Source organism: Sander lucioperca, chromosome 6 (assembly GCF_008315115.2).
Source record: "Sander lucioperca isolate FBNREF2018 chromosome 6, SLUC_FBN_1.2, whole genome shotgun sequence".
NCBI lineage: Eukaryota > Metazoa > Chordata > Actinopteri > Perciformes > Percidae > Sander > Sander lucioperca.
Window position 1 is genome coordinate 14746648 of NC_050178.1, and position 23671 is coordinate 14770318.

General features: G+C 41.9%; 1 protein-coding gene across 1 annotated transcript; it reads right to left on the reverse strand.

Moving 5' to 3' along the window:
- Positions 1-1240: 1240 nt before the first annotated feature.
- On the reverse strand, positions 1241-22517 carry si:dkey-156n14.3 (zinc finger protein ZXDC). Its single transcript, XM_031313028.2, has 10 exons — positions 20450-22517; positions 14701-14853; positions 13759-13837; positions 12680-12810; positions 12334-12504; positions 9591-10300; positions 6953-7037; positions 6260-6417; positions 6033-6134; positions 1241-1900 (listed from the first exon to the last, which is right to left on the reverse strand). The coding sequence occupies exons 1-10, from the start codon at positions 22446-22448 to the stop codon at positions 1814-1816; spliced, it is 3675 nt and encodes a 1224-aa protein (XP_031168888.1). The 5' UTR covers positions 22449-22517; the 3' UTR covers positions 1241-1813.
- Positions 22518-23671: the final 1154 nt, after the last annotated feature.

A 23671-nucleotide genomic window follows, 5' to 3' on the forward strand; every position in this document is an offset into this window, starting at 1 on the left:
ATTGAATGCATTTGCATGGACCAATGCACGATAGCAATCGAAAAAACTGTAATACCTCAGAGTCGACTGTGTACCTACCATGGTCAGCTGCTCTCCTTTACGGCAGCTTATTATTCAGTGTCCCATTATAACCACATCCTTTGTACGTTAACACAACCTTTATCACATTATTACTATATAGACTTTTCTTGTAATAACATATTTTATCTTGTTATTTCACAACACCTGTCTCATTAAAACAAAGCTGTCTTGCTATATGTTGTTAAAGGCAGAGAGGCCCACCATTGTCTGAAGAGATCCTGCTGCCTGGAATAATCATGATGATAAACATATAACATGACGATGCAGCCATGTGGCACAGTTTTTGTGTATTATGGCTGTGGCTTGCTTTCGTTTAGTGTGTATATCTGAATACTTGCTCAATGCACTGCAGATACAGTAATGAATGAATGGTACTTCAGTTGTCCCAAGCATTAAATACAACCTAGATGTATACCAGCCATTAGTTTGTCCGCAGACGTTGGCCAGTCTCAAGCTTTTTATTTTTAATTTTAAGAGCGTATGTACATTTCTTGGTTCTTCTTGAGACGAGACTGTTGAGTGAAATATCAAGCACGTTTTGCGATATGACGAGATAAAGTGACGTTATTACAAGATAATAATTTGGTATGTCATGTAAAAATGTCATGAAAATGACAAATATCTTGCAAAAAGGAGAATCTAAGGACATGTTTTAGTCCAGGTGTCAGTGACACGCTGCCAGAGTCTCTGGTCTGATACCGACACCTTCATCATCAACACTGCATCCAATCATTCACACATTCATCAACTGGACCTGTTGGATTGAGCTGAAATATACTAGCTGCTCTTTACAATTTCAGAAAATAGTTTTTCTATTTTTTTTAAGATTTTATTTTGGGCATTTTTAGGCCTTTATTTTCAACAGGACAGATGAAGACATGAAAGGGGGGAGAGAGGGGGAATGACATGCAGCAAAGGGTCGCAGGGCGGAGTTGAAACTGTGGCCTCGTCGAGGACTAAGTCGCTTTTTTCGGGGTGTGCTCTACTAGGTGAACTACCCAGGCGCCCCAGAAAATAGTTTCTCCCCGTACTCTTTAATATTATATTCACTCGCTTTCCTTCATGAATCCTTATACATTTAGTCTCTGGTCCAAATTAAAACAGTACATTACTTGTAGAATTCAAGAAAAATGAAATGAAGGCCTCAACAACCGTTGCAATTGTGCTTTGATTCTTTAATTCATCTGTGTTTGGCTCTGCCATTCTGTAAACCCACAGCTAAATAATAAATAAACAAACATACAATTATTACAAGAAGGTAACAACTCATTCATTATACATACTGTATATAAACACATGATCAGGCATGTTTTCAACATGGACTTACTGCTGCCATAGAAAAATAAATCTAACAACTACCAAAGAAAGCAGAAAAGCGGCCAGTGGAGGAATGCACAGCGTGAGGCGTCTGTAAGGCAACTGGAGCGGAGACAGCACTGCAACGTGGCACCATGGTACTGTCCAACGCCACAGGACACAGGTCTCCTCACGTTTGGATTTTGGTACGAACTGGGCTCAAGAAATAAACACATGATCATCTTCTCAACAAACAAATCCTCATCTCCTCTTGTCAAGGTGCATTATCTGTGGACTTATGTCCACTCCCTCCACAAACTGTCGACCACGCGTCCCAAAGGCCTTCAGCGTCATGGGAGGAGACAAGGACAGCGCCGGATGCAGTCAGACATCCCAGAGTATGTTTGCTGCTGTAAACTGTGGCCAATGATTGGGGTCACTCCAGGTCCTGCAGGTTGATTGTGCTTCCTGTGAACTGGGAGTTGTCCGAGCCGTTGTCGTCCTCAGTCATCACTGAAGCTTCCTGGGAGGAAACATCAACACCAAGGCTGCTAAGGTCACAACATTTCGATATAAAGACCCTACCTTTACAAATAGAATTAGATAATTAACAAATAGAATTAGATAATTCTAATTAACAAATAGAATTAGATAATTAACAAATAGAATTAGATAATTAACAAATAGAATTAGATAGATAGATAGATAGATAATTCATTTCAAACTGGGAAATTACTGTGTTACAAGGAGAAAGTTACTTGGACATTCACACTTACTCATACACATACAGAAGTATAGTAGAAATAATGAATAAGATAAAAGAAATAAGATAGCAAGGATAAAAAATGCCAGAACTACTGAAAAAAAATAAACTTGAGGGATGAAGAATGTACATCTCTCTCCCACCTTTCCTGTCTATCCACTGTCACTCTGAAATAAAGGGGAAAAAGCCCCAAAAAACATTCTTTAAAGTGCCCATATTATGAAAAAAATCACTTTTTCTGGGATTTGGGGTGTTATGTTGTGTCTCTGGTGCTTCCACACACATACAAACTTTGAAATAAATCCATCCATGCTGTTTAGAGTGAGATACGGTTTCTGAATGTGTCCTGCCTTCAGTCTCTGGGTGAGCTGTTCAAAATCGGCACGGCTTGTGACGTCACAAGCCGAAACGAGCAGGCTAACCGCAACCATTAGCTCGTAGCGTTAGCATGCTAACGCTAATGCTAAGGCTAGCATGCTAACGCTAGCATGCTACCTTGTTCTCAGTAGCAAAGCACTGCTACAACACACACAAGTTCACCATAATCTACAAAAGAACTACTTACATGTGCGCCCTCATTTAGAAGTCTCCCAGCTAATCCTGCCTTGTAACTGACCCAAGTTGTAGAAACAGCCTTTCTTTTACTGTCTATGGAGCTAGCTAGCTGACATGATCTACATCTGAGCTACTGGGCATGTGCAGTGCAATCAAAGATAGTACAGAAGAAGAAGAAGAAAAGAGATCTCACTCTGTAGCTAAAACAGACACCAGGTGAAAAGAGGATCTGCAGCAGTGAGAGAGAGCACTGCAGTACAACAAAAATATGGTGTTTTTTGAAAATTAAACCATGTAAACCTATTCTGGTACAACCTTAAAATACAATTATGAACCTGAAAATGAGCATAATATGGCTGCTTTAAAAAAACTTGCACACAGTGGCAAGTTTTATGCAAGAATGTGCCACAAAATCAATTGGCTGTTGGTCTTAGATCGCTAGTAGCAGGAAACACCAATATATGGGGGAACTGTCTTTGACACAACACCTGTTGGAAGCATATTGAAAATTAAGTGAGTACAGTAGAGTTGTTTGACCAACGTTACTGGATTAAAACACAATTCGGTCATTTTTTTATTGACTTATATAACAGAAACGCCGTAATATTTTTTGTGTATTATAATGCTGTTGTGTTACCAAGGTTAGTTTTACAGTGCATTCCATTTGTACTCGCAGGTCGGAATTTCCGAGGCCAAAGTCTGAAGAAGTCTGAAACACGCACCCTAATCTCGGATTTCCGAGTTGGGAAGTAGGACAACCTGGCAGTACTCCGAGCTCATAATCCAACATGGCTGCCCCGTGCATCAACATAAATTAAAGCTGTAGTAACAGTACAGTACAGTTATTAGCACTTCTGTGTCTCACTAAACCGTCGTACACACAGTGCTGTCCAACTTCTATCTGTAGAGGTGTTGTTACGCTGTTTGTATGCACAAAAACAGCGTAACACGTTGGTAACTACTAGTGTTGCTAACTACTGGTGTTGCTAACCATGGCTAACCTGGCTAGAGCTAACCCACAATGAAAAATCAGACTTGTAAATGGAACACATTCAACTCGGGTGTGACGTCATTCCCAGCTTCGGCTTCCGAGTTCTGGAGGTAAATGGAACGCACTATTACTCCTCCTTCTCAAGCAGTCTAACGTTAACATTAGCACAGCAGCGTAACATAACGGTACAGTCTATGCAGCTGACATGTCATTTCCCAGCAACACCTAAATGTCACACTACAGCTGCGTGGAAGTAGTTTGTAATACTTTGGTTACACACTTACCATGTTTTATTAACCTTTGTTCTGTCTATATATTATTAGCTTGCAATCTAGCTACGTTGCTAATGCTAACGTTAGCCAATTCATGTCAAAAAGCAGTAGCTGGCTACTGCCAAGATATAGTTTCACTGGAGACCAGAGAGGTGTTATAACATTAATGGGTTTGCGCTGTGCATGGTAGCATGTCCTTATCTCTTTTTTAAATGCATTTAAAACAGAACCATAACTTGGCAGTAGTTAGCTGCTTTTTTACATAAATTAGCTAACGTTAGCATTAGCAACAGATTGCTACCTCACAAGCTAATATATGTTAGACAAACAGAATAAAGGTTGCTACGCTGCTGTGCTAATGCTAACGTTAGATCGCTCGAGAAGGATGTGTCAAACAAATGTTAGTCACATGTAAGTTGTTATAATTCAAACAGCATTATGATACACACAACTATTAATGCATTTCTGTAATATAGGTCAATAATAAAAAGACTGTAGTTCCCAGTGGTCGGCGCCCCCCCCCCCCCCCCCGGCAATATAATTTCCCTCTCAAGTAAGGGTGCAACGGATCACAAAAGTCACGGTTCGGATCACGTTTTTGAGTCACGGATCGGATACATTTTCGTATCAGCACAAAAAAGGGGGGAATTTAAATGATTATTAAAAATGTAATAACAATAACTTTTAACAATGATTACTTCTTTCACCAGTAAATTGCTGCTAAAAGACAAAAACAGATGAGAAATGGGTATTTTACAATAACTTTGAATGCACCATGTGGTTTACCAGTTTCAAATAAACGCAACCTTTATTAACAGCAGTGACCAGTGCTAGTTTGTGTCTTTTAGCTCATAGCTTTAGTGGCAGACGGTTGTACATCCCCTGTTGGAATCCTCTACAGTGAAATACAGTCACACTTTTACACCGTTTAGCTGTCAGCATTTCAACCGTGTTTAATCCAGTTACTACTGTAGCTAACGGTAGGCTAATTACCTGCTGCCAAGTGTAACGTGTTATTAGTGTTTACTAGCATGACATGCAGCAATGTTTCTGTTGCCTCTAACGTCTGTTTCGGAGCATCAGAAAGCAGTGCAGACATTTAGGTGGCACCGTAATGAGGCACCGAAATCCACGTTGCTATTCCGTCCGTTTTCACGGCAAACGCGCGTGTGGAAAGCGGTCGCACAACAGCTGAAATGTTGTGTTGCGCACGAACGTAGTGTTTAAACTTTACGGAGTCAACTAAATAAAATATTGACTTCTTTTGAAATAAGATTTTCCAGTTTTGTAAGTTTTTATATTAAAAAAAAAAAAAAAAAAAAAAAAAAAACACAAATATTGAACAGGTGGTTGCCAAAGGGGGCAACCAGAGGCCACAAAATGGTTGCCAATTGAGTCATACCGTTACAGACGAGCCCTGTTTAGGTGTTTATAATTTTAATTATTATTTATATTAGTTGAGCTGCTCCAGGATCTTTCCAAGTATCCCCTGGCAACAGCAGCAGTAGCCCTGGCTGGGAAATAACTGCTGTAGACAGTTATAGCAATCTAACTGGAGAGGAGCAGCCAATCAGAATTGACCTTTTTTTAAATCTCCGATTGGTTGATTTTGTGGCACATTGTAAAGCAGTGGCAAATGGAGTGAGTGAGTGTGTCAGAGTTGAGCGTGCACAGAGAGAGACAGAGACCGAGAGATAGAAAGAGAGAAGAAATATGACTGGAGCACAGGAGCAGTCTGTTTGGGAGAGGGCATATGAGGATTATTGCACATTAAGATGGATAATAGCAAACATGCAAATACATTTATTGAGCATGGAATAGATTTTTGTTCACTCAAACAAAATAATTTTCTGCTTGTGTATCATTTCTCTTCAAAATGTATTCTATGTGTTTGCTAAATATCAATATATACTATTGCTCACTCAGGAATGAGGCAAAAATATTACACGTTAGCAGGTGCTTCTTTAAACAGACAGGAGTCAAAATCCTTTCACTTTTGTTTATTTTGCCGTTTAATAACACTTCACTGTATTACTAGGTGCCGGCCGTGTTGATGTGAATAAACCTTTCTCACCTGTAGGATGTTGACCGGCAGGTCGGCAGTGAGCTGAGAGTGGGAGCTGGAGGGCTGCGAGCTCAGCTGGAAGGCCAGGTCTCCGTCGCTGGCTGGGTCGTCCTGCAGGTACACACACTTTGATCAGCTGCTCTGTCAACTACAGCGCCGCTTCTCAGCACACAGCAGTTCATTTTTCAAATCAAGTTAGGTCAGCTGGTATACACATAGTGTAGTTTTATAATCACCTGCAGCAGCTGAATGTGGACGTACTGGGCCCCAGTGACAGGGTCCCGCAGAGTCAGGCCCCCATTGGCTGCTGCAGCTCCTTCACCATAACCAACACCAGAGGGAGCCATCGGCGCCTTTACTCCTTTACTTTTTCTCTGACTCAATCCTGAAGTCCCTGGATTGGGCAAAGAGAACACTAACCTTTTATGCCAAAAAGACACTGGACGCGGAAGTGCCATGAAGCGGAGCTATTTCCATTTCGGCGGCCATGTTATCCAATGTGTCAGTTCATACACGCTACAATCAGCCCTGCGGCGATCGTTTCGCTGTCTTCTCTATTTCTTTGCAAGCGAATGTGTCAAGCCATGAAGGTAATCACATACAGGAAGCACAGCCGGATACTAATTTCAAAATAAAACACCAAGGTTTATGTTAATTTGGACTGTCTTGACAGACGATCAGGCACACGGACAGACGGACAAACACGCACGCACACACAAGCGCACACACACACACACACACACACACACACACACACACACACACGAGAGAGAGGCATTCTGTAAGAAGGAGAGGTGTGGAGATATGCCCGTCTGCCGTGAACAGCCAGGCGCCTGATTCAGCGCTCCGCTGGCGGTGTGTTCCTGCCGTTAGTCTCCAGTCTGGGTCTAGTCAGATTGAGGATCATTACATAAATGTGTGCGTCTTACCAGAGGATGCTGAAGGACCTCTTTGCTTCTTCTTTTTGGCCAGCTGGATGGCTCTGTAGTCAGTCCTGGCGGAGCCTCCACTCTCCTGACACAGAAATGGTACACATTAATTACTACTAGGGGTGTAACGGTACGTGTATTCGTACCGGACCGTTTCGGTACAGGGCTTTCGGTAAGGTGCATGTGTGCACCGAATTAACGGCCGAACACAATCTTTTGTGTGCGGAACATAGGTCAATTTTCGTGTTTCCACACGAACATATTAAGTGGCGGAAGTCTCCGCGTTCAGCGCAAATCCCGCCCTGCAGCGGATTCTAAAGTTTTCATTGGTCATGTCAATATGTCAATCACTGTACAATCTGTACAGTGATTACACCAAACACAGATCTCTCTAGCGGGATTTCCGCTGAAGTGGTTTGGGGAAAAAAATAAAAATCACACACTGCGTGCTGTACAACAACATACACGGCACGCTTTAGCCCAGCCTCTCGCTGGCTAGCATCATGGCCAATGCAGACAAGCCCATAGACAGTACGGACAAGCCGGAGCTTGAAGAGCCACCCATATCATTAAGGTCTCCTGTTTGGGAACGCTTCGGTTTCCCAGTGAAATACGTCAACGGACAAAGACTAGTCGATAAGATGAAAGCAGTGTGCCGACGTTGCTAACGCACTTGAAAAGGCATCACGCGAGTGTGAACATCACTACTACAAGGAAAAAAACGACCGTAATTCAAACGCAGCTCCCGTTGGCATTTAAACAGACCTTTGCTGGTAATTCCGATCGGGCCAACGCAATAACGAAAGCAATTGGTGTTTTTATAGCAGCTGATCTACGACCATACTCGGTTGTTGACAAGCTGGGATTGATAATGCTGCACTGTAATCCATAGTTATTTATTTATATTTTTCATTATATTTTATTATGCGATATTGGTTTGAGACAGTATTTTATTTAGTGGAGAACTTTGCAGCAGTATTTTTCTTATTCTTTTTTTATTTTATAAATATTTTATTTATTATATTTTATTAAAAAGTGTAAACAAATTGTTAAAAAAAGTTTATAAACCTGCAGTTTAATGTTTGCATTTCTTTCCCTTACTGTACCGAAAATGAACCGAACCGTGACTTTAAAACCGAGGTACGTACCGAACTAGTTACTACACACCATTATGTTGGCTTTTAAGGTCTAGTACAGACTACACTCCAGCTGCTAATAGCAGACATTTGGGCCATTTCATAAAAATTACTAAGAATCTAACAAGCAAATGTGCATTTCCTTTAAAGAGAACTCTGTAAATTTAGCAATGCACCCTTATAATGATGCATTCACAGCCAGGCGTTTTCAGGGCTGCCATTACATAAGTCAATGGAAAGATGCAAATAAACGCAAATTTGCATCAGGTGGTGCAAATGGCACAAACACACAAAATTTGTGCCCATCACTTTTCTCGCAAGTTGAGATATATTCGACAAACTCAAGAAAGAAATTTGCGTGACGCTGTGTTGCGAAAGCCAATCAGTGTTTGGATCGTCCTCATGTCGTGACGTTGTTGAATCAGAAAGGGAGGAACCGATAGTTGAGCCAGAGCTCTGGAGCTCCTTTTTATTTATAGAAAGCGGACGCATAAGGAGCTTTCTTTGGGAAAAGTAAGACTGCCAAGTAGGTTCTGAAATCAAGAGTATGTTGTTGTGTTGATGGAGCAGCTACAATGTTAGCATAGCCCTATCGATCCAAACTCCATCCAGAAAACAAGAATTTTAAAAGTTGTTTGCTTGTCGTCTTGAATTGAGCCATGGATTACACATGATGTTCGTCAATTTAAAAGATAATTTTTCAACTGAAGAAAGTCTCAGTTAGCCGTAGGTTTGTCATATGACCACTTAGTTTTGTGTGAAACCGCTCTGTGAACTACATCTCTCATCTCACACAATATACGTCACCTAGCTTGATGCGCAACTTGCTCGCTAGCTAGCTAGCTTAGCTCTGTTCCACAACACATGTAATGTTATCTTACCTGATGTGTTTTACCCAGTGAAGTGTTTTCAGCTCAGATCCTCAGCTTGTGTGAGTAACGTTACACCCCGGTACGATACACACAGACATCATAGCTTTAGAGAGACGTCATCCATGCGACTTTGAAGTGTGAAGTCTTTCTAATTACGTTTTTTTTTGTCTTATACTTCAACAGTTTAACAATAAACTGAGACTTTCTTGACTTGCGAAATTATCTATTAAACTGATGAACATGTGTGTAATTCATGGCTCAATTCAAACGGGATCAAAAAATAATTTGTCTTTCCCCATTTACTACTGTTCATATCTTTTCCAAGTTAAGGTCCCATGGATGTCCACCGGAAGCGGAAGGGACTTCACCTCTCTATAGTGATAGATTAGGGTGTTATGATAGAAGTGGCTAATGTAGCCTACAGCAGAGCTGAGCAGCGATTCACACTTCCACATTTCTTTACTTTTCAGACTTGTCTTGAAACAACCCCGACTCAAGTGACATCACCTAAGGACATTTATCAGACTTCACACAGCTCCCTCTGCAGACACTAAAAGCTTGAGACAACTTTCTGACATATGCAGTAGTACCCCCTTGTTTCTCTGCAGACTGAGCTGCATGGCCACTCACCAGGAAGCTGCCTGCTGACGCGGCGCTGCTGTCCTGCTCCTTCTGGGGGTTGAAGCTGCTGCTGGGACCGGGGAACACAAACTGGCTCAGGACTTTTCCTCCCTCCTGTGGTCCCAGCCCCTCCACACAGCCCAGCAGAGGCCCAGCTGCCCCCTGGCCCCCCACCTCCACCACCTTGGAGGGCGAGGCCAGCAGCTCTGCGACGGGGGCCGCTGCCAGCGATGGGGGGGGCTCCACACTCAGGGCGCTGAGTGGCTGCTGCATGCTGAGAGCGCTCAGGGCTCCCAGAGCCTCTGGGACAACCGTCTGCACATCATCCAGGTTCAGAGTGCCCTGGGGGGGCAGGACATCCCCCACTGTTCCTTCCAAAGCGGGGTGGGGGCCCAGGTCAGCGCTGGCTGCCAGGATGAGGGGGTCCACAGCTTTGGCCAGTGTGGTGCTAGCGCCAGCAGCCAGTGTGGAGGCGACAGAGGAGGGGTCGATGGTGAGGATGCCTGAGCTGACCAGGGACAGGTCCATGGTGAAGGTGCCGTTAGAGCCAGCCGGGGGGGCAGCGCTGCCAGGCACAGCCGAGAACAGGGAGCTCAGGTCCAGGTTGGTCAGCTGGTCACCCCCGGTAATACCAGGCCCGGCAACTGTTGCTGGGGTGGAGCTGATGAGCTCGCTGCTGGGGGTAAGGGTGGGTGTGGTCTCCATCTGGCTCAGAACATCTGGGATTGAGGAGGGGAAACATTCAGACGTTATAGGATAGTAATCATATTTCCAGAACCATGTAGTGGAATAAATTATTTACATTTAGTAACCAACAAAAACAAACTTTTCACCCCTCTAGATATTACAATGAAATTCAAATCATCCTCAAGCTAGTAGTAACTCCACCTTGATTCAGTCATTACAGCATAACAGGCAGCGTAACCAATAACTGCCGAGAGAGAGAGAAGTAAATACTGCCTCAAAGACATCGCTGGTTTGTGGCAACATGATATCATGACTTTGCGTAAACATACACGCCACTTTCCTATCTGTACGCATTTTGAGCTATCCGCGTGTATGTCTACGCTGTATACAGCAGACGGCAGTATGCTATGTCACAGCGCCACGTGGCTTTAGAAAGTGCCACATGGCGTGTGTGTGTTTACGCTGTTATCGTGAGGCAACGTGTTATCGCGAGGCTACAGTTGGGTTCAGGAAAGGAAAAGAAGAAACGGTTGGGATTAGGAAAAGAAGAACGGGGTTGGGTTTAGGGAAATAAAAAAACATGGAAAGGAAGCATCAAACGCAGGACACAAAGTCACACACGGGACGCGATCCCCACTCTCCTGGTTGAAAGTACTGTGTTTTACCCATCCTCCACCCCGACCAACCTCCCTACGCGGATTTTTGCCCTGTCATACTACTCGCTACGGCATCAATTCACAAGCAATCGCAAGGTAATGTAAGTCAATGGAGGCCAAACGGCATTGATAAACACGCTAAAAAACAAGTATGCGTCTTGATAACATGCCAAAATGGCATACGAATTGGCGTGTCATACATACGCCACTTCATGAGATCAGTCTGTTTGCGGAATGTTTATGGGTTTCATAATTAATGAACTGCAGCGCTGCAGACAATTTTGCATTAACATTCTGACTTCAAAAACAGTCCTTTTCAAAAAAATATGAAAGTGTATTTGTGTAGCTGAGACAGAATGTAAACACGGTTATATCGTCTAATTTCTCAGGTAAATTAGCGTTACCAACTGCTATAATTATTATGAATCATATGTCTCCATATCTGTATATGTGTATCAGTGTCTCTGTGTCCCAACCGGCAGCGGGCAGATGGCCTCCCACCAAGAGTCTGGGTCTGTCTGAGGTTTCTGTCTGTTCAAAGGAAGTTTTTCCTCACCACTTGCTCTTGGGGGGAATGTTGCGTCTCTTTATTATTATTATAATAGAGTGTGGTCTAGACCTACTCTATCTGTAAAGTGTCCTGAGATAACTCCTGTTATGATTTGACACTATGAATAAAACTGAAATGCATCTGTGGTGTAGCCAGACCTTACACCACAGCGCTGTGGAAACAGAGTTAGCAATGCGAGACTATTAATACCTTGACTAAAAACGTGTAATTTAGTCATACCAACATCTTTGAGGATGTTTGATGGTACATTTTCTTAATTTTCTTTTGGCATGTTGTTTTTCATCTGCTAAGAAAACGTCTATTAAGCATATGACAGGGTTTCTACAGGTTTCACCAAGTCAAATTTAAGACCTTTTTAAGACCATTATGAATGAAATTTAAGACCACAAGACCAAGCCCGGAAGCATTGTCTGAAACAATTCCCAGATTTCCTCATTGGCATTATAGGACTGGTGTCTAGAATGGCTGCAATATAACTTGCATGTTGGTCTCATTTGTAGTCCTAATACAGCAAATTATATTATGTAGCGACAGAAAGAAGTACAACACCACAGAACTAAAAAAAAAAAAAACACATTCTAAAGCGCTGCGGGAACATTTCAATGAGCATTAGAGGTAGCACTACATTGACGTAGGAAAATTAAGACTTGTTGAAAATCATTTAAGACCTAGAAAACAATACATCAGCAAATTTAAGATTTTTTTAAAGGCCTAAAATTTTGATTTTGAAATTTTAGACTTTTTACGACCCCGTGGAAACCCTGATATGATTACATTGAAGAGAGACATAAGTGGTTGGCACCCCTTTGGTGAAGGCTGAAGCAGTGGCGGTACTGACCAGGACTGAGGTGGTGGTGTTTGAGCATGTGGCTCTTCAGGCTGCTGCGGGACGAGAAGTGTTTGGAGCAGTTGGCCACAGGACAGCGTGTCCTCAGGGTGCTGGCGTCCTGCTTATGCTTCTTGGAGTGGATGTACAGGCTGCTGCGTGCTGAGAACTTGGCATTACAGCCTGAAGAACGGAAAGGAGACAAACGTCATAACTGATGAGCTTTGCAGAAAATGTGAAACTTCCTGAAGTCAGAATCCAACAGTCTGATTTGATTTTTTTTAAAAACGTGTGAACTCTGACGTTCTCCCAGCAAACAGTCCTAGTCCTGGATGTGGTTTTGAGTACCTGTACGTACCTTCTGCATGGCACTGGAAGGGCTTGGTGCCCAGGTGGGTGATACTGTGACCCTTGAGGTGCTCTGCCCGGGTGAAGGATTTCCCACAACCCTCCTCTGTACAGACAAAGCGACGGTCATCATCATGTTTCCTGATAAACAGAGGAGGAGTCTGTGGTGAGTGAGACACTCATCATGTAGGGCCCTATAAAAACCCTCAGCTCTGTTTAACCATTGAAGCCTTAGAGCAGCAGGACTTTGTACTGTGAAAAACACCAATAAATGCTTATAAACCAAATATGACACAACTGGACATGATTCAGCTGTAATGTGACCCGAAATGGGGGAGAATTGAACAACATTGGCAGCCAAGATTGCAGGTTTCCCTGCCATTAGCATGGAACTACAGTACTTACACTGCAGTAACGTTAAAAAAAAACCCGCTTCAGTAGCCTGCCTGGAGCAGATGACCAATCATAGCAACCCAGCTCAGAGGTACGTGACACAGAGCTGAGTAGAAAACAAGGTTTTTGCTCATGGGAATTTCATTGCATTGTGTGAGAGGGGCTAGCCCCACTCTGACACATTCAGGTTGCCGTAGTCTACGGCGAACACGGGAGAACGCAGTATGAAGCAGCAAGGCAGGGGCAGAATGTGAAATAAAATCCTACCACAAATTCTATGCAATTGAGGAAGATGTTATATTCAAAGAAGACAATAAATTATAGATGATAATTATCTTGAATTCATTAAAAAAAAATAACATAACAAACCTAATGACCAGTTGCCACTGATCATGACAACCTGTTGGTTTTCAACGACACATACATTTCACCAAGGAAGCAAAATTGCAAGCTGAAGTTTACTAAAACCAAAATAGACGTTACATTTTACACCACAAACATTCAGTGTCAAAACCCAAAAGAACTGTACTTAATGCAAAATATGCTGTGTGGACCACAAAAGAAGACCCGAGTCATGTCTAAAGGTGAAATGTCAAAAGTCGGCGTAGCTCTACACCTTATCCACACACCCACACACACACACAGACCCACACCCAGTTTATATCAAGGGGAAAGCATCACTTAATAAGCACTTACCGTTTATGTCGGAGCAGCTTGGACATGCTGGTGAAGGACCAGCCACAGCCCTCTGAGTCACAGACAAACGGCCTCTCACCTGGAAACAGCAGATCAGGGGTTTATAAGGGACAGGGTCTCCCGCCTGCATCACCCAGATAGAGAAGTTCTGAGCAGCTAACTGGGTTTAACCCCGGCTTTCTGCTATGACATAGCTGGTGCAAGTTATGCTGCAGTGCAAACCCACTTCACTTTATACGAGTCAGTACAGGCATGCTCTTAGTTTCCAGTGACTTGTTTTGCAATTATAATGTTTTGGAAATATGCAGCATTAACAGCTGCTATCATCTAAAATGAGTGAACAGAGAGCAACACATTTGTAGCATCATGAGATTGAGGAATGACTTATTCTCTAAAGTGCTCATATTATGCTCAATTTCAGGTTCATAATTGTATTTAGAGGTTGTATCAGAATAGGTTTACATGGTTTCTTTTTTTTTTTTTTAAACACCATATTTTTGTTGCTGCAGCTCCTCTTTTCACCCTGTGTGTTGAGCTCTCAGTTCTAGCTACAGAGTGAGGCATCTCACTTCGGTTCCATCTTTGTTGGGAGTCGCACATGCTCAGTAGCTAGGTAGATAAGGACTACTAGCCAGTCAGAAGCAGAGTATGAGGGCGTGCCACGCTAGCAGCTAGGCGAGCATTCCGTTTGTCACGAAAGTAAAGGCTGGACTACAATAGAGCTGTTTGAAGCAGTTTGTGAACAGTGTTTTCTGTTGAAGATGGTAAGTTCCTTTGGGGTGGACTTTGGGATTTTTCACTTTGTAAACCTATTACATGCACAAAAAAGATATATAACACAATAAAGGAAAGGGAAAAGCCAAAAAGCATAATATGAGCACTTCAAGAAAACAGCCGGGTAACAGCCTGTGAGAGCTGAACCCCTGGGCGGGGGGGTCTTACCAGTGTGACTCCTCAGATGGATTTTGAGGCGACAGGCCTTGTCGTAGGTCTTGTCGCAGCCTGGGTAGGTGCAGGTGAAGTGGCCCGTTTCTCTGAAGTGAGTGCGATTGTGGGAGAACAGGGCACTGAAGGTGATGAAGGTTTTCTCACAGCCTGCATATGACAGAGGGGAACGTGTGGGAAGACATGGGTACATGGTGTTTCTGACTGAGTCTGGACACATTGATTCTATGGTCTACGGTCCAATATCATCGATGCAAAGTGAAAATATCTTTATTTGAATTTCCAACTTTCTATTTATTCTTTTTGAATTGAAAACAATATTTTGTTTAGCATTTAAATGGCTGGAGGAGCTCGGTAATAAATCATATTTTAGTTCCTCTTTGTGAGTTGCTATAAATGAACTGATTGTGTTAAATGGACATATGGAATCGCAGGCCCCTCAATCAAATCAAAATCGCATTGTGCTAAACTTTGTGATATCAGCGTTGTATTGTTGTCCAAAGAATCCATATTGTCTTGTGTTAAAACTTGTGATTTACACCCCTAGTAAACATGACTGACGCGTACTAGGGCTGCACGATAAAAATATGCGATATCGTTGTTGAATATCCGATATTAACAATGATACATAAACTCACATTGAAATGCATTTCTGCTGCTTTCAGTATTCTCCTACAATACAACAAACTGCTTGTTGAATTTAAAACAAATAAAAGAATTTCCAACATTCTTTTATGGACAAATTGAACATAAAAAGGCACCACTAAAAAAAGAATGACAATTACATTTTAAAGTGCAGTTTTCTAACGATATTTTCTTTCAACTAACACATACAATCTGTTTTGTGTCTGTCGCGATATGTTGCAGTCTTTTGCAATGTGTATATTGTTCCAGTTGATATTGCGATGAATGAACAATATATTGTGCAGCCCTAATGTGTACAGTTTACTAGCATCACCTTACACATTAGCAGCTCCAAATGCTTAGTGCTTAGTGCAAATGCTTAAATAGACTATCCTTTAAAGGTAATTCACTTCCTATCCAATGTGACCATTGTGTTGAACATCGGCAAGCAGCAGATGGAGTAAGTGTAAAAAAGGGTAGGTTTATAGTCCCGGTGCTAGGTGCGAAAGCCAAAAACAATGACGTCACTACATCTTTTCGGTGCAGCGCGTGGTCGTGCACCGATGAATTATTTGAACTCGTTGCGCTTTCTGTTTCAACATGGTCAGCTGGGAAGGCTGTACAAACATGTGTGTTATTCTCCATGTAGAGACCACAGGGAGTCAAACAGCCTTAAATATGGCTCAGAGAGAGAGACATCACACCGGGGTATTTGCTGGAGAGTGAAACATGGCGTACCATCGAGAGGCAGACCGTGATTTGGACTTGCAGATAAGCAATAGTAACGTTAACAGTTACACAAATGCAATGTTTGGCGGTATATCGGTTAGGGCTGGGTGAAATGGAAGAAAATCAAATATCAGCATATTTTTGACCAAATACATCGGTGACAACATTGCGGCGATATTGTAGGGTTGACTATTGGTGCTTTCACAAAATATTCACACAGTGAGAGTTTTTGATAAATAATCATCAATAATGAGGATATAATGACTAAATGGGTAAAGGATAATAATAGAAGAGGTAGAACAGTCTGGTAAGTTCAGAAAATGACTTTACCCTATTTGATTTTATTTACTGTATTGCAGCCTGTAAAACCAGGAAAAGACAACACCTATGTTATATTACGATATCCAAAATCTAGTCACATATCACCATATCGATATAATATTGATTATTGCCCAGCTCTAACGCTGGCGTTTACCATGGATGTGTTTAGTCAGGCAACCTGCTTTCTTTCACCTCCGCTATCTTCTTCTTCTCTCCTACTTCTTGCTTTTTTAGTTTGTACGCCTCTGGCGTTTCTGAGAAGACTAACCATCTAACTAAACCATCGATGCGTTCTCGCGCCATCTACGGAGGCCCATAAGGAACGCCAAAAAGCTCACATTACGTCACTTTCCTACCTGTTTTGAATGGTCAGGACGTCGTTTTTTACGTCGTCTAATGACAAAACGCCGTAAAAAGCGCCGTGGAATGCTCATCTAACGCCGCTTTTTACGTGGCTCAATACACGTATCATGCAAAACGCCGTAAAAAGCACCGTGGAATGCTCATCTAACGCCGCTTTTTACGTGGCTCAATACGCGTAACATAACGCGTCAAAAGACACATAGTATGATGATAATGAGCTCCACCCTCTCTTTTCCAAAGCCAATACATTTGGACTGTTATCACCCAATCAGTAAAGAACAACAACAGACCACATTAATCCAACCCAGCACAAGTATGAACAAAGCTCGGTGGATTTGGGAGAGGTTTTTTTTTTTGTACAGTCTATTTTTCTATTAGTTTGGCAATCGGTAAACTAAAATTGTAGGCAAATAAACTGTTTTGTGTTTTCACTGAATAGGTTATCATTTGTGGAAGGTTTGCTGCAGATATAATTAACTAAAGGCCACTGATATTGTCCTAACTCGCTCTTGGTAAAATAAGTGCACCAACCTCCAATAATTAAAACCACAGACTTTCATCTCGCAAAATGAATGAGCTAGTTTTGATTGATATCGCTGCATTGTAGCTACATATTAAGTAAATAACGTCTGTGTTTCCCCCTACTTTTAATAACATAATAGAACCATCCAGTTGATATGAAGAGCCACAATCCAAACATAATGCAATATATCCACTAGAGGGCACTCACCACTAGAAATTCGTTTTTAACAGGCTTTAAAGACTTAAAGTGTATACATCTGTACCAACAATGTATTGATGTAACAAGTTCACCAACATGCTTACGCCTACTTCCTACATTATTAGGTACAAGGAGATGTAGGTGAGAGTACAAGTAAGTGGCCTAATGATAAAGTAAATAGTGAAATTATAGGCTTTCAACTGGGAGTAGCCTATATTGGTGTGTGCAACTGACTGTTCAGCAAATGCACAACTTGTGTGTAAGCTTTCATTCTGCACAGACGATTGGACCACTGGAGGCAGAACAGCAAGTGTGTTCCTACATGATGCACCTTGAAACCTGGTCTGGTAGAACTTCTCCACAAAGAGCATATCTGATTATGTTTTCAGCCACCTTCATGACGTTGTAGATGGACTTCCTGGCCTGTGGAAAGCTGGGTTTCCATCCACTTTAATCATTTTAAGCACATATTTTAAAATGTTACTAAAAGAAATGTTAGTCTGTGCTTATTCCCATCTGCTCTCACTCTCCTGATCAAGGATGGAGTTGTGAACAGATGCAGGTTCAAAACTTGCCACCTAAAATGACTCTGGTGCATCTCATAAAACTATAATATAGTGGAAAAGTTTATTTTTTATTTTTTTCAAAAAGTGAAACTTTCATATATTCTAAATTCATTACACATAAAAGGCCTTTTTTTGTTTTAGTCTTGATGATTACGGCGTACAGCTCATGGAAATGAAAAATCCGTACCTCAAAATATTAGAATATTATAACAAAGAATGTATAATACAGAAATATGGACGTGAGAAGAATCAATCATCAGGATTTAAAAAGAAGAAACCTGAAATGATAAACTTTATGTGATGAATCTAGAATATATGAAAGTTTCACTTTTTGAATAAAGTTACAGAAATAAACTTTTCCACGATACTATAATTTTATGAAATGCACCTGTATCGCTACACAATGGCTTCATTTAAGAGCTCAAGTAAAGTTGTTGGTTTAAAATTAAAAGTTCACAAAAGAACATATCTTAACCCCAGTTGTCCATAAATGGTACAAGGGATGTTTCCACCAACAAACTGTTACTTGGACTTTTAAAAAGATCAATCAGTAGCCTATAAGCTGCTACATTTTAGACTTTTGAAGAGTTGAGACTGGGTGTAGGGTATTGTCAGGTTATAGCATTAAACAATTAAAGTAAGTGAAACACATATTCTTTGAAATTCATTTAGGTGGTTTTCTGTTCATTAACTCCCACAACTAAAGCAGGTTGTTAGAGAAAGTTTAAAGATATGTAGGCTGGTGAAATCACCTTTCTTAAAAAATAAATAAATAAATAAATATATATATATATATATATATATATATATTTATTGAGCTCTTAAATTAAGCCATTGTGTAGCGATACAGGTGCATTTCATAAAATTATAGTATTGTGGAAAAGATTATTTCTGTAACTTTATTCAAAAAGTGAAACTTTCATATATTCTAGATTCATCACATAAAGTTTATCATTTCAGGCTTCTTTTTTTTTTTAAATCTTGATGATTGATTCTTCTCACGTCCACATTTCTGTATTATACATTCTTTGTTATGATATTCTAATATTTTGAGATATTTTGATATTCCTTGATTAGGAGAGTGAGAGCAGAAGGGAATAAGCACAGACTAACATTTCTTTTAGTAACATTTTAAAATATGTGCTTAAAATGATTAAAGTGGATGGAAACCCAGCTTTCCACAGGCCAGGAAGTCCATCCACAACGTCATGAAGGTGGCTGAAAACATAATCAGATATGCTCTTTGTGGAGAAGTTCTACCAGACCAGGTTTCAAGGTGCATCATGTAGGAACACACTTGCTGTTCTGCCTCCAGTGGTCCAATCGTCTGTGCTGCTGCATCCAAACCAAGACCTGCAGAATGAAAGCTTACACACAAGTTGTGCATTTGCTGAACAGTCAGTTGCACACACCAATATAGGCTACTCCCAGTTGAAAGCCTATAATTTCACTATTTACTTTATTATCATTAGGCCACTTACTTGTACTCTCACCTACATCTCCTTGTACCTAATAATGTAGGAAGTAGGCCTAAGCATGTTGGTGAACTTGTTACATCAATACATTGTTGGTACGGATGTATACACTTTAAGTCTTTAAAGCCTGTTAAAAACGAATTTCTAGTGGGTGAGTGCCCTCTAGTGGATATATTGCATTATGTTTGGATTGTGGCTCTTCATATCAACTGGATGTTCTATCGGTTCTATTATGTTAATAAAAGTAGGGGGAAACACAGACGTTATTTACTTAATATGTAGCTACAATGCAGCGATATCAATCAAAACTAGCTCATTCATTTTGCGAGATGAAAGTCTGTGGTTTTAATTATTGGAGGTTGGTGCACTTATTTTACCAAGAGCGAGTTAGGACAATATCAGTGGCCTTTAGTTAATTATATCTGCAGCAAACCTTTCACAAATGATAACCTATTCAATGAAAACACAAAACAGTTTATTTGCCTACAATTTTAGTTTACCGATTGCCAAACTAATAGAAAAATAGACTGTACAAAAAAAAAACCTCTCCCAAATCCACCGAGCTTTGTTAATACTTGTGCTGGGTTGGATTAATGTGGTCTGTTGTTGTTCTTTACTGATTGGGTGATAATAGTCCAAATGTATTGGCTTTGGAAAAGACAGGGTGGAGCTCATTATATCATACTATGTGTCTTTTGACGCGTTATGTTACGCATATTGAGCCACGTAAAAAGCGGCGTTAGATGAGCATTCCACGGCGCTTTTTACGGCGTTTTGTCATTAGACGACGTAAAAAACGACGTCCTGACTGTTCAAAACAGGTAGGAAAGTGACGTAATGTGAGCTTTTTCGCGTTCTATAGGCCCACGCCACGGCGTCGTGCTAAAGGCTAAAGGAGGGAATTGTAATAGGATGAATAAAAGCAAAATACATTCAGCTTGTGTTACCTGGGAATTCACACTTGTGGGGCCTCTGTGGCTCGAAGTGGACCCTCTGGTGATTGGTGAGTCGTGTAGCACTGCGAAACCTCTCACTGCAGATCTCGCAGATGAAGGCATTATCCTGCTCGTGGACTTTAACATGAGCCTTTAGGTTGTAGACGGTGGTGAAACGCCGCCCACAGCCTTCAAACTGACAGGTGTGTGGCCGCTGCTTCTCATGGGACTGAAGATGCCGCTTCAGCTTGTAAGAGGTGGCAAAAGCCCAGCCGCAGCCCTCCACAATGCACTGGTAGGGCCGCGGGTCCTCAGCATGGTTCAGAAGGTGAACCTTAAGTTTCTGACGTGTATCAAATGTACAGCAGCAGCCCGGTTCTGGGCACCCAAAAGAGGCCACAGTCTCTTTCTTGGACCGTATTAGCGGTACAGACTGGAAGTCCCCACTGTCACAGTCTGCCACAGCGGCTTTGGGGGACGGGGTGACCAGATCAGCCTCTGTTACAGCACACAGCGCCCCTGCCTCCTGCTTGATGATGGGACAGGAGTCCAGAGAAGTGGCCAGTTCTGATAATGAGCAGTCATCCACCAGAGCCAACTCAGAGTCACTCACAGACAGACCCGGCCGCTGCTCTTCCTGCTGGCTGGAGCTGGACACCGTCAGCGTGCTGATCTTTCCAATGGATTTAGTCCCACTGTCATAGTTGAGAAGGACAATGTCCTCATGGTCTTTCATGCCTAGGTGCTCCTTTAAGCTGACCATGTCGTCCTCTTTGTGTACATATCCCTCTGGCGGGGCAGCGAGAGTCAGGATGCCGTTTTCTATGGTTACTATTATGCTTTGGTTGTTTATTGTGATAGTACCGGAAAAGGTTTCACTGGCAGGCGGACTAGCGGAGGCCGTGTCCGGGTTTGCACTGTCCTGCAGCCCCGTTGAGTCTGCAAAGTCCGAGGTGTCCATGGCTTCCTCGACACCCGAGTTCCTTAAAATCAAGGCACTGCTCTCGTCAATGCGGGAGTGCGACGAAAGCTCCCTGACCAGTTTACTTTCATTGTTTTCGGTACAAATCTGGCCGCAAATCTTATCGCCATATTTGTTTGTCAGAACAACGTCTTCGACGGTGTGGTGATAGACAGACTGTTTAGCATTAGTCACGTTACAGTTGTCGCTTAGTAAATTGAAAACATGGTGAGGTTTTTTCAGGGCCTGGGTATCAATACAGTTCAAGTTGTCATTAGCTTCACTGCTGTTAGCCACCTCCATTGAGCCACAGGGACTTGCTGTAACGTTAGAGCACTCTAAAGGGTGTTTACCTTTCATTTGATCGCCGCATTCAGATGACACAACCGGTCGGTGTTTGTTTGCTTCACCGTTGCCATCCTCTTGATGGACATTAAACACAACATATAGTTCCTGGGTGGTTTCATCGGCCCTGTTTAACGTGTTGAAGCTCCCCGGCGGCGCAGTAGCGCTGTAGCTGGCCGGTGAGGGCTGCTTGAAGGCGCCGTCCTCACGCTGCTGCTGCCGTAAAACTGGACACGGCAACGTTAAGTGCCGCTGCGGCGGCATCGGGTCCTCTTCCCCTTCAAACAGAGGCAGCGCCATTTGCATCACAGTCTCCCCGCTTTCTGCCCCATGTTTCCAGGCAGTCCTTATAAACTCCTGCGAACCAAGCAGTGCGTCGAGCTCATTTTCCTTCTCCGTGTTCACGTTATAAAGTCCGAGATTGGGTCCATTACCCGGTAAATTGGTTTTGTCGGTTGGTTCAGGCGAACAAGCCGCTCCTCCGCTGCCATCTTCCGCCGACGGTGATGTCCTCGGCCTGGTGTTGTTGTTGTTGTCGTCACTGTGTGGTTCCGGCAACTCCAACCGTCTACCCGCTTCATTTTCGGTGTAAATAAAACGAGGTATCGACCCTGTCGCTGATCGCAGTGTAGACAAAGAGGTTGTGTGTAGGGCGCCATGTTGAGAGTGAATGTTTTGGGCACCAGAAAGCCCCTGGATTTCCATCTTGGTATCCCTGTAGCAGCGACACAGAAAAGGCCCGCCCTAGTAAACGGAGGCGTTCCAAAAGCCACTACACAGTTTACAGCAGGCCGGATGCTGCCTTCAGGGCCAGCATGGAAAGTCTGTTGTCACAGGTGGAGCGACCAACCTCGACGATATTTAAAATGTTTTAAGGCTAACTACCAACGCCTTGTGAAATACACGTTTTAGGGTAGATTTTGTATACTCAAGTTTGACATGTAAGAGAATAAAGGCATGTAAGCTATTGGCTGATGCCTAAACGGAAGTACACACGAACATCAAACATAATGTCAAAAAGCACGTCTGTGTTTCGTTGCATAGCTTTAACATTTAATAGAATTGACATGTTTTGCAGATATCAAAAATAGCATTTCAGATATCAACGTCATTATTCCTAGGCAGTGTTGGGCAAGTTACTTCCAAAATGTAATACATTATAGATTACTAGTTACTGTCATTTGAGAGTAATTAGTTATATTACAATATTACTGTCTCTGAATTGTAATGTGTTACACTACTTTTGCATTACTTTTGAGTTACTTTCACCAAAATAACAGGGGAAGTTTGATTTGGCAGCTAGCTTGTGAATTTCACCACCAGATCAATAAAGTCTCGTCTTTATCCACTTTAATACATCATAGATTATTCATATTTTGTATAATTAATATAAATATGCAAAGTAACCAAAGCTATACAAAATAGATAAGTAAAAGATATAATAGGCAAGTAGGAGAAAATGAAAATACTCAAAAGTATGGCATTGTTGTAAAATGTTTGTTTATAGCACTTCAATAAGAAATTCATGTTGTTTAGGTGAAAACACTCTAAAGGAAATGTTCAATTATAGTGTGATTAAAACTCACTATTAACATTATTTACAGTACTTGATTTACAGCTGATTTGTAAAAAGGTAGCCTACACAACCTTATTTAACAGTAATTTAGTTTTACTGCGAACCGTCACAGGAAGTGCTTTTATTTTGAAGTATGCTACACGGAAGTTGTCTGTTGTGTAGCCAAAGAATTTCTAATAAGGGAAGAAGTTCCACTCTCTCATTACTTCCGGCTTCTGAACTGGTTGCAGTTCCACCAGAGTTCCAAATAGGGGGCGCTCACAGGCCAGTGCAGAATGAATGGGACTCTATACCCCTCAAAATCCACTTTTCTCAGGATATAATTTTTTGTCTAGTAATTTGAATGTTGCAT

Bases quoted from the DNA above. Each gene is read 5' to 3' on its own strand.
- si:dkey-156n14.3 (XM_031313028.2), bottom strand. From the start codon at position 22,448: ATGGAAATCCAGGGGCTTTCTGGTGCCCAAAACATTCACTCTCAACAT. The intron at 14,854-20,449 runs GTAACACAAGCT...TGTCATATGCAG, and splicing joins CCACAAGTGTGAATTCCCAG to GCTGTGAGAAAACCTTCATC. The intron at 6,418-6,952 runs GTAAGACGCACA...TGCCCAATCCAG, and splicing joins AGGTCCTTCAGCATCCTCTG to GGACTTCAGGATTGAGTCAG.